This window comes from Argopecten irradians, chromosome 2 (genome assembly GCF_041381155.1).
Source record: "Argopecten irradians isolate NY chromosome 2, Ai_NY, whole genome shotgun sequence".
NCBI lineage: Eukaryota > Metazoa > Mollusca > Bivalvia > Pectinida > Pectinidae > Argopecten > Argopecten irradians.
In genome coordinates, this window is record NC_091135.1 from 61,188,478 (window position 1) to 61,204,954 (window position 16,477).

The window sequence follows — 16,477 nt, forward strand, 5'->3', positions numbered from 1 at the left end:
CTTGCTCCAATACAACTTGGAAATCTCTATAAGTATTGTGGTAAGAATTTACATGGTACGTGGAATCCTCTGTGGGCGTGGCATATCCAGACCAGACAAGCTCCAGGGCCAGGTTCACATCACAGTTGTTAGAGGTGTCATACAGCTCTACGTAGTACTTATGGATACCAGCATACATCGCTTGCTGCTTAGTTACCACCTGGAAACAACACAGAATGTTCCACTGTCAGTGATAATGATTCATTCAGATAAGAATGTTCCACTGTCAGTGATAATGATTCATTAAGATAAGAATGTTCCACTGTCAGTGATAATGATTCATTCAGATAATAATATTCCACTGTTAGTGATACTGATTCATTCAGATAAGAATGTTCCACTGTCAGTGATAATGATTCATTCAGATAATAATATTCCACTGTCAGTGATAATGATTCATTCAGATAAGAATGTTCCACTGTCAGTGATAATGATTCATTCAGATAATAATATTCCACTGTTAGTGATACCGATTCATTCAGATAAGAATGTTCCACTGTCAGTGATACCAATTCATTAAGATAAGAATGTTCCACTGTCAGTGATACTGATTCATTAAGATAAGAATATTCCACTGTCAGTGATACTGATTCATTCAGATAAGAATATTCCACTGTCAGTGATAATTCATTCAGATAAGAATGTTCCACTGTTAATGATACTGATTCATTCAGATAAGACTGTTCCACTGTCAGTGATACCAATTCAATTCATTAAGATAAGACTGTTCCACTGTCAGTGATACTGATTCATTAAGATAAGAATATTCCACTGTCAGTGATACTGATTCATTCAGATAAGAATATTCCACTGTCAGTGATAATGATTCATTAAGATAAGAATGTTCCACTGTCAGTGATAATTCATTCAGATAAGAATGTTCTACTGTCAGTGATACTGATTCATTCAGATAAGAATATTCCACTGTTAGTGATACTGATTCATTCAGATAAGAATGTTCCACTGTCAGTGATACTGATTCATTAAGATAAGAATATTCCACTGTTAGTGATACGGATTCATTAAAATAAGAATGTTCCACTGTCAGTGATACCAATTCATTCAGATAAGAATATTCCACTGTCAGTGATACCGATTCATTCAACTAAGAATGTTCCACTGTCAGTGATACCGATTCATTCAGATAAGAATATTCCACTGTCAGTGATAATTCATTCAGATAAGAATATTCCACTGTCAGTGATACCAATTCATTCAGATAAGAATGTTCCACTGTCAGTGATACTGATTCATTTAGATAATAATGTTCCACTGTCAGTGATACTGATTCATTCAGATAATAATATTCCACTGTCAGTGATACTGATTCATTCAGATAAGAATATTCCACTGTCAGTGATACCAATTCATTCAGATAAGAATATTCCACTGTCAGTGATACTGATTCATTCAGATAAGAATGTTCCACTGTCAATGATACCAATTCCTTAAGAGTACTATGGTAAATACATGTTCTGAACTACTTCTCATACAAGGAACCATTGTTTTAATTTCTCAGCTAAGCTAAACACCTTAAAATATGAACTTAGTTTCATAGTTCAATATCTTCACAGATATAGTCCACTAAAAATTTAAAGTTTTTCTATTTTTTTTAGTTAACCTAATCAATCTTAAGATTTACTAACCTTAGCAGTCAGGACTTTCATCTCATTGGTCACATAGTGAGCTAGGTCCCAGATGAGATCTTCCGCCTCTTTTTCCCAGGTCTCTCCTTAGTAAGCAAATATCACCAGTTACAATTTACAATATATCACATAAGAGGAACCTTCAGATAATTGAAAACATTTAACCACTTGATTTAGATTCAATATAGCAGCAAGCAACTCACATGAATTAAAGATGTATATCCAATGATTTTCTTATAAATATTGACCATCTAAATCAGAGCTAAACATGAAGCTGAAAAAGATCCATACCATTTTTTATAATAAATTTTGGCAAATGAAATTCATTTTACAAAATACAAGATGTCAACCTATACACATATAGGCTAAGATGTTTACCTATCAGTCCAAAAATGATATTATCAAAATTAACCTAGAAACTACTGGATCCAGAGACATCCTGTCTATATAATTGTATTAACAGCCTGTCTAATTTACCCCAATATAAGGTCCTTTACAGAATTAGTGACTGCCCATCTTATTGGTTACAACTGACCAAACTATTGATACCCAACAACTCCTAATTTTGCTGTAATTAAGTAATGTCTAGGAAATAAATGTCCCCTTCTCCATTATATAAAGGGATAGGACGATATGGGACAGAATGGATATGGGTAGCATTGAATGTCTCCCTCTGTCTGTTCCCATTCCATGGCATGCCAGAATTACTTATCTAAATTGTATATTGAAATAATGTCCTGCCTTCATATCTCAACCAAACCCAATTGAAAATACTAGGTATAGGCTTCAAAACCTCGCTTAGGAAATACAAAAGGAATACTCAAGGAAAGGAGTTCACTCTGACAAACTTTAATCTTAACTTGGAACCAACCAACATAGATTTTACAAAAAAAAATCCCTTCAGTACTACCTGAGAGAAAGCAAAAATAGCTGATAAATGAACCAGAGGAAAGGTAATTTGAAGAACCCATCCAGAAATGATAAGATTCCAGGAAAACAAGCTTGTGTAAAAAGTACATACCCCGGGGTACCACATGGGAGAGACCAGCTTCAATGGCCTGGAAAGGAAGCTCAAGGAACTCCTGTGGAATCTTCTGTAGGTTATCCCTAGATACAGATTCCTGGTCCCCAAAGTCTACATGGAACACTTCCACCATATTGTCTTCCAACTCCTTCAATATGCGCACCCTGTACCACCTTAATAACATACAAAAACATTCATGTCTCGGATGATAAGTGTCAGCCCAAAGGTCAAAATACACTCTGCTATTAATGAACTAAAATGTAAGTTGTGGACGAAAAAAAAAAAGTCGGCAATATTTTCAAACTTTCTGTACTCCCGATACTATAAGACTCTTTCATATGTGGATATGAAGGATAGGGATATTCTACCCGAGGGTCACAAAATGAAGTAAAACCCGAGGCTTGCCGAGGGTTTTGCAACATTTTGTGATCCCGAGGGTAGAATATCCCTATCCTTCATATCCAATTATGAAAGAGTATTTTTCTTTCATACCTCGACGTTTTATTGCAATTTTACAACTAATATATCCCGCCATTTTGAAATAAATTCGAAGAAATCCACGACCGGAAATCAAGTTTCTATACATGACATTTTATGTGATATTTTCAACACAAATTTCATCGTGTGCATCTTTTATAGTAAAACCAGTCATATTTGTGAACAAAATGTTTAAATTTTACCGAAGAAATAGAGATTTTGTTGACGCCGTGACGTCACGAGGCTTTATTGCATGGGTAGACATGCAATACAGCCGCAGGCGACATGAGTGTATTGCCCTGGACCAGCCAGTATTACACCTGTAGGTATGAAAGAAATTAATCTCTTACAGTAAACATGTCTATGACTTTTATCCTGTGAGATGCATTATTATGTCGTGATTCATGTGTAAAAGACTTGCAAGTTAATGTAATATGGGATACAATAGTGATGTTACAGGCATCGCATGTTGTAATACATTGTTATATCCATGGGATCAGGATGTTCATACAACTTAAACTCTTCACCAGAAATGGGGAGGGGCGCTTATATTGGGAGGGGTGCTAATTATGGTAAATACAGTATCACCAACTCTTCTCCAGAAATGGGGAGGGTCACTTATAGGGGGAGGGGTGCTAATTATGGTAAATACAGTATCATCAACTCTTTACCAGAAATGGGGAGGGGCGCTTATAGGGGGAGGGGTGCTAATTATGGTAAATACAGTATCACCAACTCTTTACCAGAAATGGGGAGGGACCCTTATAGGGTGAGGGGTGCTAATTATGGTAAATACAGTATCATCAACTCTTCTCCAGAAATGGGGAGGGACACTTATAGGGGGAGGGGTGCTAATTATGGTAAATACAGTATCACCAACTCTTTACCAGAAATGGGGAGGGACCCTTATAGGGTGAGGGGTGCTAATTATGGTAAATACAGTATCATCAACTCTTTACCAGAAATGGGGAGGGCCGCTTATAGGGGGAGGGGTGCTAATCATGGTAAATACAGTATCACCAACTCTTTACCAGAAATGGGGAGGGACCCTTATAGGGGGAGGGGTGCTAATTATGGTATATACAGTATCATCAACTCTTTACCAGAAATGGGGAGGGGCGCTTATAGGGGGAGGGGTGCTAATTATGGTAAATACAGTATCACCAACTCTTTACCAGAAATGGGGAGGGACCCTTATAGGGGAAGGGGTGCTAATTATGGTAAAAACAGTATCACCAACTCTTCTCCAGAAATGGGAAGGGGCGCTTATAGGGGAAGGGGTGCTAATTATGGTAAATACAGTATCACCAACTCTTCTCCAGAAATGGGGAGGGGCGCTTATAGGGGGAGGGGTGCTAATTATGGTAAATACAGTATCACCAACTCTTCTCCAGAAATGGGGAGGGGCGCTTATATTAGGAGGGGTGCTAATTATGGTAAATACAGTATCACCAACTCTTCTCCAGAAATGGGTAGGGGCACTTATAGGGGGAGGGGTGCTAATTATGGTAAATACAGTATCACCAACTCTTCTCCAGATATGGGTAGGGGCACTTATAGTGGGAGGGGTGCTTATTATGGTAAATACAGTATCACCAACTCTTCTCCAGAAATGGGGAGGGGCGCTTATATTGGGAGGGGTGCTAATTATGGTAAATACAGTATCACCAACTCTTCTCCAGAAATGGGAAGGGGCGCTTATAGGGGGAGGGGTGCTAATTATGGTAAATACAGTATCACCAACTCTTCTCCAGAAATGGGGAGGGGCGCTTATATTGGGAGGGGTGCTAATTATGGTAAATACAGTATCACCAACTCTTCTCCAGAAATGGGGAGGGTCGCTTATAGGGGGAGGGGTGCTAATTATGGTAAATACAGTATCACCAACTCTTCTCCAGAAATGGGGAGGGGCGCTTATATTGGGAGGGGTGCTAATTATGGTAAATACAGTATCATCAACTCTTTACCAGAAATTGGGATGGGCGCTAATAGGGGGAGGGGTGCTAATTATGGTAAATACAGTATCACCAACTCTTCTCCAGATATGGGTAGGGGCACTTATAGTGGGAAGGGTGCTTATTATGGTAAATACAGTATCACCAACTCTTCTCCAGAAATGGGGAGGGGCGCTTATATTGGGAGGGGTGCTAATTATGGTAAATACAGTATCACCAACTCTTCTCCAGAAATGGGAAGGGGCGCTTATAGGGGGAGGGGTGCTAATTATGGTAAATACAGTATCACCAACTCTTCTCCAGAAATGGGGAGGGGCGCTTATAGGGGGAAGGGTGCTAATTATGGTAAATACAGTATCACCAACTCTTCTCAAGAAATGGTGAGGGGAGCTTATAGGGGAAGGGGTGCTAATTATGGTAAATACAGTATCACCAACTTATCTCCAGAAATCAGGAGGGCGCTTATAGGGGGAGGGGTGCTAATTATGGTAAATACAGTATCACCAACTCTTCTCCAGAAATGGGGAAGGGCGCTTATAGGGGGAGGGGTGCTAATCATGGTAAATACAGTATCACCAACTCTTTACCAGAAATGGGGAGGGACCCTTATAGGGGGAGGGGTGCTAATTATGGTATATACAGTATCATCAACTCTTTACCAGAAATGGGGAGGGGCGCTTATAGGGGGAGGAGTGCTAATTATGGTAAATACAGTATCACCAACTCTTTACCAGAAATGGGGAGGGACCCTTATAGGGTGAGGGGTGCTAATTATGGTAAATACAGTATCATCAACTCTTCTCCAGAAATGGGGAGGGACACTTATAGGGGGAGGGGTGCTAATTATGGTAAATACAGTATCACCAACTCTTTACCAGAAATGGGGAGGGACCCTTATAGGGTGAGGGGTGCTAATTATGGTAAATACAGTATCATCAACTCTTTACCAGAAATGGGGGGGGCCGCTTATAGGGGGAGGGGTGCTAATCATGGTAAATACAGTATCACCAACTCTTTACCAGAAATGGGGAGGGACCCTTATAGGGGGAGGGGTGCTAATTATGGTATATACAGTATCATCAACTCTTTACCAGAAATGGGGAGGGGCGCTTATAGGGGGAGGGGTGCTAATTATGGTAAATACAGTATCACCAACTCTTTACCAGAAATGGGGAGGGACCCTTATAGGGGAAGGGGTGCTAATTATGGTAAATACAGTATCACCAACTCTTCTCCAGAAATGGGGAGGGGCGCTTATAGGGGAAGGGGTGCTAATTATGGTAAATACAGTATCACCAACTCTTCTCCAGAAATGGGGAGGGGCACTTATAGGGGAAGGGGTGCTAATTATGGTAAATACAGTATCACCAACTCTTCTCCAGAAATGGGGAGGGGCGCTTATATTAGGAGGGGTGCTAATTATGGTAAATACAGTATCACCAACTCTTCTCCAGAAATGGGTAGGGGCACTTATAGTGGGAGGGGTGCTAATTATGGTAAATACAGTATCACCAACTCTTCTCCAGATATGGGTAGGGGCACTTATAGTGGGAGGGGTGCTTATTATGGTAAATACAGTATCACCAACTCTTCTCCAGAAATGGGGAGGGGCGCTTATATTGGGAGGGGTGCTAATTATGGTAAATACAGTATCACCAACTCTTCTCCAGAAATGGGAAGGAGCGCTTATAGGGGGAGGGGTGCTAATTATGGTAAATACAGTATCACCAACTCTTCTCCAGAAATGGGGAGGGGCGCTTATATTGGGAGGGGTGCTAATTATGGTAAATACAGTATCACCAACTCTTCTCCAGAAATGGGATGGTCGCTTATATAGGGGAGGGGTGCTAATTATGGTAAATACAGTATCACCAACTCTTCTCCAGAAATGGGGAGGGGCGCTTATATTGGGAGGGGTGCTAATTATGGTAAATACAGTATCATCAACTCTTTACCAGAAATTGGGATGGGCGCTTATAGGGGGAGGGGTGCTAATTATGGTAAATACAGTATCACCAACTCTTCTCCAGATATGGGTAGGGGCACTTATAGTGGGAAGGGTGCTTATTATGGTAAATACAGTATCACCAACTCTTCTCCAGAAATGGGGAGGGGTGCTTATATTGGGAGGGGTGCTAATTATGGTAAATACAGTATCACCAACTCTTCTCCAGAAATGGGAAGGGGCGCTTATAGGGGGAGGGGTGCTAATTATGGTAAATACAGTATCACCAACTCTTCTCCAGAAATGGGGAAGGGCGCGTTATAGGGGGTAGGGGTGTGCTAATTATGGTAAATACAGTATCACCAACTCTTCTCAAGAAATGGTGAGGGGAGCTTATAGGGGAAGGGGTGCTAATTATGGTAAATACAGTATCACCAACTTATCTCCAGAAATCAGGAGGGCGCTTATAGGGGGAGGGGTGCTAATTATGGTAAATACAGTATCACCAACTCTTCTCCAGATATGGGTAGGGGCACTTATAGTGGGAAGGGTGCTTATTATGGTAAATACAGTATCACCAACTCTTCTCCAGAAATAGGGAGAGGTGCTTATATTGGGAGGGGTGCTAATTATGGTAAATACAGTATCACCAACTCTTCTCCAGAAATGCGAAGGGGCGCTTAAAGGGGGAGGGGTGCTAATTATGGTAAATACAGAATCACCAACTCTTCTCCAGAAATGGGGAGGGGCGCTGATAGGGGGAAGGGTGCTAATTATGGTAAATACAGTATCACCAACTCTTCTCAAGAAATGGTGAGGGGAGCTTATAGGGGGAGGGGTGCTAATTATGGTAAATACAGTTATCACCAACTCTTCTCCAGAAATGGGGAGGGGCGCTCATAGGGGGAGGGGGTGCTAATTATGGTAAATACAGTATCACCAACTCTTCTCCAGAAATGGGGAGGGGCACTTATAGGGGAAGGGGTGCTAATTATGGTAAATACAGTATCACCAACTCTTCTCCAGAAATGGGGAGGGGCGCTTATATTGGGAGGGGTGCTAATTATGGTAAATACAGTATCACCAACTCTTCTCCAGAAATGGGGAGGGGCACTTATAGGGGAAGGGGTGCTAATTATGGTAAATACAGTATCACCAACTCTTCTCCAGAAATGGGGAGGGGCGCTTATAGGGGGAGGGGTGCTAATTATGGTAAATACAGTATCACCAACTCTTCTCCAGAAATGGGGAGGGGCACTTATAGGGGAAGGGGTGCTAATTATGGTAAATACAGTATCACCAACTCTTCTCCAGAAATGGGGAGGGGCACTCATAGGGGGAGGGGTGCTAATTATGGTAAATACAGTATCACCAACTCTTCTCCAGAAATGGGTAGGGGCACTTATAGGGGAAGGGGTGCTAATTATGGTAAATACAGTATCACCAACTCTTCTCCAGAAATGGGGAGGGGCGCTTATCTTGGGAGGGTGCTTATTATGGTAAATACAGTATCACCAACTCTTCTCCAGAAATGGGGAGGGGCGCTTATATTGGGAGGGGTGCTAATTATGGTAAATACAGTATCACCAACTCTTCTCCAGAAATGGGGAGGGACGCTTATAGGGGGAGGGGTGCTAATTATGGTAAATACAGTATCACCAACTCTTTTCCAGAAATGGGGAGGGGCGCTTATAGGGGGAGGGGTGCTAATTATGGTAAATACAGTATCACCAACTCTTTACCAGAAATGGAGAGGAGCGCTTATAGGGGGAGGGGTGCTAATTATGGTAAATACAGTATCACCAACTCTTCTCCAGAAATGGGGAGGGGCGCTTTATATTGGGAGGGGTGCTAATTATGGTAAATACAGTATCACCAACTCTTCTCCAGAAATGGGGAGGGGCGCTTATAGGGGGAGGGGTGCTAATTATGGTAAATACAGTATCACCAACTCTTCTCAAGAAATGGGGAGGGGCGCTTATAGGGGGAGGGGTGCTAATTATGGTAAATACAGTATCACCAACTCTTCTCCAGAAATGGGGAGGGGCACTTATAGGGGAAGGGGTGCTAATTATGGTAAATACAGTATCACCAACTCTTCTCCAGAAATGGGGAGGGGCGCTTATAGGGGGAGGGGTGCTAATTATGGTAAATACAGTATCACCAACTCTTCTCCAGAAATGGGGAGGGGCGCTTATAGGGGGAGGGGTGCTAATTATGGTAAATACAGTATCACCAACTCTTCTCCAGAAATGGGGAGGGGCGCTTATAGGGGGAGGGGTGCTAATTATGGTAAATACAGTATCACCAACTCTTCTCCAGAAATGGGGAGAGGCGCTTATAGGGGGAGGGGTGCTAATTATGGTAAATACAGTATCACCAACTCTTCTCCAGAAATGGGGAGGGGCACTTATAGGGGAAGGGGTGCTAATTATGGTAAATACAGTATCACCAACTCTTCTCCAGAAATGGGGAGGGGCGCTTATATTAGGAGGGGTGCTAATTATGGTAAATACATTATTACCAACTCTTCTCCAGAAATGGGGAGGAGCGCTTATAGGGGGAGGGGTGCTAATTATGGTAAATACAGTATCACCAACTCTTCTCCAGAAATGGGGAGGGCGCTTATATTGGGAGGGGTGCTAATTATGGTAAATACAGTATCACCAACTCTTCTCCAGAAATGGGGAGGGGGCGCTTATAGGGGGAGGGGTGCTAATTATGGTAAATACAGTATCACCAACTCTTCTCCAGAAATGGGAAGGAGGGCTTATAGGGGTGGGGTGCTAATTATGGTAAATACAGTATCACCAACTCTTCTCCAGAAATGGGGAGGGGCGCTCATATTGGGAGGGGTGCTAATTATGGTAAATACAGTATCACCAACTCTTCTCCAGAAATGGGGAGGGGCGCTTATATTGGGAGGGGTGCTAATTATGGTAAATACAGTATCACCAACTCTTCTCCAGATATGGGTAGGGGCACTTATAGTTGGAAGGGTGCTTATTATGGTAAATACAGTATCACCAACTCTTCTCCAGAAATGGGGAGGGGTGCTTATAGGGGGAGGGGTGCTAATTATGGTAAATACAGTATCACCAACTCTTCTCCAGAAATGGGAAGGGGCGCTTATAGGGGGAGGGGTGCTAATTATGGTAAATACAGTATCACCAACTCTTCTCCAGAAATGGGGAGGGGCGCTTATAGGGGGAGGGGTGCTAATTATGGTAAATACAGTATCACCAACTCTTCTCCAGAAATGGGGAGGGGCGCTTATAGGGGGAGGGGTGCTAATTATGGTAAATACAGTATCACCAACTCTTCTCCAGAAATGTGGAGGGGCACTTATAGGGGAAGGGGTGCTAATTATGGTAAATACAGTATCACCAACTCTTCTCCAGAAATGTGGAGGGGCACTTATAGGGGAAGGGGTGCTAATAATGGTAAATACAGTATCACCAACTCTTCTCCAGAAATGGGGAGGGGCGCTTATATTAGGAGGGGTGCTAATTATGGTAAATACAGTATTACCAACTCTTCTCCAGAAATGGGGAGGGGCGCTTATATGGGGAAGGGTGCTAATTATGGTAAATACAGAATCACCAACTTTTCTCCAGAAATGGGGAGGGGCGCTAATAGGGGGAAGGGTGCTAATTATGGTAAATACAGTATCACCAACTCTTCTCCAGAAATGGGGAGGGACGCTTATAGGGGGAGGGGTGCTAATTATGGTAAATACAGTATCACCAACTCTTTTCCAGAAATGGGGAGGGGCGCTTATAGGGGGAGGGGTGCTAATTATGGTAAATACAGTATCACCAACTCTTCTCCAGAAATGGGGAGGGGCACTTATAGGGGAAGGGGTGCTAATTATGGTAAATACAGTATCACCAACTATTCTCCAGAAATGGGGAGGGGCGCTTATATAAGGAGGGGTGCTAATTATGGTACATACAGTATCACCAACTCTTCTCCAGAAATGGGTAGGGGCACTTATAGTGGGAGGGGTGCTAATTATGGTAAATACAATATCACCAACTCTTCTCCAGAAAATGGGGAGGGGCGCTAATATTGGGAGGTGTGCTATTTATGGTAAATACAGTATTACCAACTCTTTACCAGAAATGGGGATGGGCGCTTATAGGGGGAGGGGTGCTAATTATGGTAAATACAGTATCACCAACTCTTCTCCAGAAATGGGGAGGGGCGCTTATAGGGGGAAGGGTGCTAATTATGGTAAATACAGTATCAACAACTCTTCTCCAGAAATGGTGAGGGGAGCTTACAGGGGGGAGGGGTGCTAATTATGGTAAATACAGTATCACCAACTCTTCTCCAGAAATGGGGAGAGGCGCTTATAGGGGGAGAGGTGCTAATTATGGTAAATACAGTATCACCAACTCTTCTCCAGAAATGGGGAGGGGCACTTATAGGGGAAGGGGTGCTAATTATGGTAAATACAGTATCACCAACTCTTCTCCAGAAATGGGGAGGGGCGCTTATATTAGGAGGGGTGCTAATTATGGTAAATACATTATCACCAACTCTTCTCCAGAAATGGGGAGGGGCGCTTATATTGGGAGGGGTGCTAATTATGGTAAATACAGTATCACCAACTCTTCTCCAGAAATGGGGAGGGGCGCTTATAGGGGGAGGGGTGCTAATTATGGTAAATACAGTATCACCAACTCTTCTCCAGAAATGGGGAGGGCGCTTATAGGGGGAGGGGTGCTAATTATGGTAAATACAGTATCACCAACTCTTCTCCAGAAATGGGGAGGGGCGCTTATAGGGGGAGGGGTGCTAATTATGGTAAATACAGTATCACCAACTCTTCTCCAGAAATGGGGAGGGGCGCTTATAGGGGGAGGGGTGCTAATTATGGTAAATACAGTATCACCAACTCTTCTCCAGAAATGGGGAGAGGAGGGCGCTTATAGGGGGAGGGGTGCTAATTATGGTAAATACAGTATCACCAACTCTTCTCCAGAAATGGGGAGGGGCGCTTATATTGGGAGGGGTGCTAATTATGGTAAATACAGTATCACCAACTCTTCTCCAGATATGGGTAGGGGCACTTATAGTTGGAAGGGTGCTTATTATGGTAAATACAGTATCACCAACTCTTCTCCAGAAATGGGGAGGGGTGCTTATATCGGGAGGGGTGCTAATTATGGTAAATACAGTATCACCAACTCTTCTCCAGAAATGGGAAGGGGCGCTTATAGGGGGAGGGGTGCTAATTATGGTAAATACAGTATCACCAACTCTTCTCCAGAAATGGGGAGGGGCGCTTATAGGGGGAGGGGTGCTAATTATGGTAAATACAGTATCACCAACTCTTCTCCAGAAATGGGGAGGGGCGCTTATAGGGGGAGGGGTGCTAATTATGGTAAATACAGTATCACCAACTCTTCTCCAGAAATGGGGAGGGGCGCTTATAGGGGGAGGGGTGCTAATTATGGTAAATACAGTATCACCAACTCTTCTCCAGAAATGGGGAGGGGCACTTATAGGGGAAGGGGTGCTAATTATGGTAAATACAGTATCACCAACTCTTCTCCAGAAATGGGGAGGGGCGCTTATATTAGGAGGGGTGCTAATTATGGTAAATACAGAATCACCAACTCTTCTCCAGAAATGGGGAGGGACGCTTATAGGGGGAGGGGTGCTAATTATGGTAAATACAGTATCACCAACTCTTCTCCAGAAATGGGGAGGGGCACTTATAGGGGGAGGGGTGCTAATTATGGTAAATACAGTATCACCAACTCTTCTCCAGAAATGGGGAGGGGCGCTTATAGGGGGAGGGGTGCTAATTATGGTAAATACAGTATCACCAACTCTTCTCCAGAAATGGGGAGGGGCGCTTATAGGGGGAGGGGTGCTAATTATGGTAAATACAGTATCACCAACTCTTCTCCAGAAATGGGGAGGGACGCTTATAGGGGGAGGGGTGCTAATTATGGTAAATACAGTATCACCAACTCTTCTCCAGAAATGGGGAGGGGCGCTTATAGGGGGAGGGGTGCTAATTATGGTAAATACAGTATCACCAACTCTTCTCCAGAAATGGGGAGGGGCACTTATAGGGGAAGGGGTGCTAATTATGGTAAATACAGTATCACCAACTATTCTCCAGAAATGGGGAGGGGCGCTTATATTAGGAGGGGTGCTAATTATGGTACATACAGTATCACCAACTCTTCTCCAGAAATGGGTAGGGGCACTTATAGTGGGAGGGGTGCTAATTATGGTAAATACAATATCACCAACTCTTCTCCAGAAATGGGGAGGGGCGCTAATATTGGGAGGTGTGCTATTTATGGTAAATACAGTATTACCAACTCTTTACCAGAAATGGGAAGGGGCGCTTATAGGGGGAGGGGTGCTAATTATGGTAAATACAGTATCACCAACTCTTCTCCAGAAATGGAGAGGAGCGCTTATAGGGGGAGGGGTGCTAATTATGGTAAATACAGTTAAATAACTCTTCTCCAGAAATGGGGAGGGGCGCTTATAGGGGGAGGGGTGCTAATTATGGTAAATACAGTATCACCAACTCTTCTCCAGAAATGGGGAGGGGCGCTTATAGGGGGAGGGGTGCTAATTATGGTAAATACAGTATCACCAACTCTTCTCCAGAAATGGGGAGGGTCACTTATATTGGGAGGGGTGCTAATTATGGTAAATACAGTATCATCAACTCTTTACCAGAAATGGGGATGGGCGCTTATAGGGGAGGGTGCTATTATGGTAATACGTTCACATCTTTCCATGGGTGCTAATAGGGGCAGCACTTAATGGGAGGGCAGTGGGGAGGGGTGCTTATTATGGTAAAAACAGTATCACCAACTCTTCTCCAGAAATGGGGAGGGGTTGCTTATATTGGGAGGGGTGCTAATTATGGTAAATACAGTATCACCAACTCTTCTCCAGAAATGGGGAGGGGCGCTTATAGGGGGAGGGGTGCTAATTATGGTAAATACAGTATCACCAACTCTTCTCCAGAAATGGGTAGGGGCACTTATAGGGGGAGGGGTGCTAATTATGGTAAATACAGTATCACCAACTCTTCTCCAGATATGGGTAGGGGCACTTATAGGGGGAGGGGTGCTAATTATGGTAAATACAGTATCACCAACTCTTCTCCAGAAATGGGGAGGGGCGCTTATATTGGGAGGGGTGCTAATTATGGTAAATACAGTATCACCAACTCTTCTCCAGAAATGGGGAGGGGCGCTTATATGGGGGAGGGGTGCTAATTATGGTAAATACAGTATCACCAACTCTTCTCCAGAAAGAAATGGGGAGGGGCGCTTAAATGGGGAGGGCGCTAAGGGGGGGTGCTAATTATGGTAAATACAGTATCACCAACTCTTCTCCAGAAATGGGGGAGGGGCGCTTATAGGGGAAAGGGGTGCTAATTATGGTAAATACAGTATCCCCAACTCTTCTCCAGAAATGGGGAGGGGCGCTTATAGGGGAGGGGGTGCTAATTATGGTAAATACAGTATCACCAACTCTTCTCCAGAAATGGGGAGGGGCACTTATAGGGGAAGGGGTGCTAATTATGGTAAATACAGTATCACCAACTATTCTCCAGAAATGGGGAGGGGCCTTATATAAGGAGGGGTGCTAATTATGGTACATACAGTATCACCAACTCTTCTCCAGAAATGGGGAGGGGCACTTATAGTGGGAGGGGTGCTAATTATGGTAAATACAAGTATCACCAACTCTTCTCCAGAAATGGGGAGGGGCGCTTAATATTGGGAGGGGTGCTAATTATGGTAAATACAGTATCACCAACTCTTTACCAGAAATGGGAAGGGGCGCTTATAGGGGGAGGGGTGCTAATTATGGTAAATACAGTATCACCAACTCTTCTCCAGAAATGGGGGAGGGGCGCTTATAGGGGGGAAGGGGTGCTAATTATGGTAAATACAGTATCAACAACTCTTCTCCAGAAATGGGTGAGGGGCGCTTACAGGGGGGAGGGGTGCTAATTATGGTAAATACAGTATCACCAACTCTTCTCCAGAAATGGGAGAGGCGCTTATAGGGGGAGAGGGTGCTAATTATGGTAAATACAGTATCACCAACTCTTCTCCAGAAATGGGGAGGGCACTTATAGGGGGAGGGGTGCTAATTATGGTAAATACAGTATCACCAACTCTTCTCCAGAAATGGGGAGGGGCGCTTATATTAGGAGGGGTGCTAATTATGGTAAATACAGTATCACCAACTCTTCTCCAGAAATGGGGAGGGGGCGCTCATAGGGGGAGGGGTGCTAATTATGGTAAATACAGTATCACCAACTCTTCTCCAGAAATGGGGAGGGCGCTTATAGGGGAGGGGTGCTAATTATGGTAAATACAGTATCACCAACTCTTCTCCAGAAATGGGGAGGGGCGCTTATAGGGGAGGGGGTGAATTATGGTAAATACAGTATCACCAACTCTTCTCCAGAAATGGGAAGGGGGCTTATAGGGGAGGGGTGCTAATTATGGTAAATACAGTATCACCAACTCTTCTCCAGAAATGGGAGGGGCGCTTATATTGGGGAGGGGTGCTAAATTATGGTAAATACAGTATCACCAACTCTTACTCCAGAAATGGGGAGGGGGCTCATATGGGAGGGGTGCTAATTATGGTAAATACAGTATCACCAACTCTTCTGGGGGAGGGGTGCTAATTATGGTAAATACAGTATCACCAACTCTTCTCCAGAAATGGGGAGGGGCGCTTATATTGGGAGGGGTGCTAATTATGGTAAATACAGTATCACCAACTCTTCTCCAGATATGGGTTAGGGGCACTTATAGTGGAAGGGTGCTTATTATGGTAAATACAGTATCACCAACTCTTCTCCAGAAATGGGGAGGGGCGCTTATATTAGGAGGGGTGCTAATTATAGTACATACAGTATCACCAACTCTTCTCCAGAAATGGGAAGGGGGCGCTTATAGTGGGGAGGGGTGCTAATTATGGTAAATACAGTATCACCAACTCTTCTCCAGAAATGGGGAGGGGCGCTTATAGGGGGAAGAGGGTGCTAATTATGGTAAATACAGTATCACCAACTCTTCTCCAGAAATGGGGAGGGGCACTTATAGGGGAAGGGGTGCTAATTATGGTAAATACAGTATCACCAACTCTTCTCCAGAAATGGGGAGGGGCGCTTATATTAGGAGGGGTGCTAATTATGGTAAATACAGAATCACCAACTCTTCTCCAGAAATGGGGAGGGACGCTTATAGGGGGAGGGGTGCTAATTATGGTAAATACAGTATCATCAACTCTTCTCCAGATATGGGTAGGGGCACTTATAGTGGGAGGGGTGCTTAATTATGGTAAATACAGTATCACCAACTCTTCTCCAGAAAAT

At 43.5% G+C, this 16,477-nt stretch overlaps 1 protein-coding gene across 5 annotated transcripts in view; it reads right to left on the minus strand.

The window, feature by feature from the left end:
- LOC138316150 (putative ATP-dependent RNA helicase TDRD12) overlaps window positions 1-16,477 on the minus strand; it is a 106,294-nt gene that overhangs the window by 34,139 nt on the left and 55,678 nt on the right. For all 5 annotated transcript variants that reach the window (XM_069257690.1, XM_069257689.1, XM_069257688.1 and 2 more), the window contains 3 exons: window positions 2,707-2,882; window positions 1,686-1,771; window positions 53-199 (listed from right to left, as the gene is read on the minus strand). In XM_069257690.1, coding sequence (XP_069113791.1) covers window positions 53-199; window positions 1,686-1,771; window positions 2,707-2,882 — 409 coding nt within the window. The remainder of the gene's footprint in view (window positions 1-52; window positions 200-1,685; window positions 1,772-2,706; window positions 2,883-16,477) is intronic.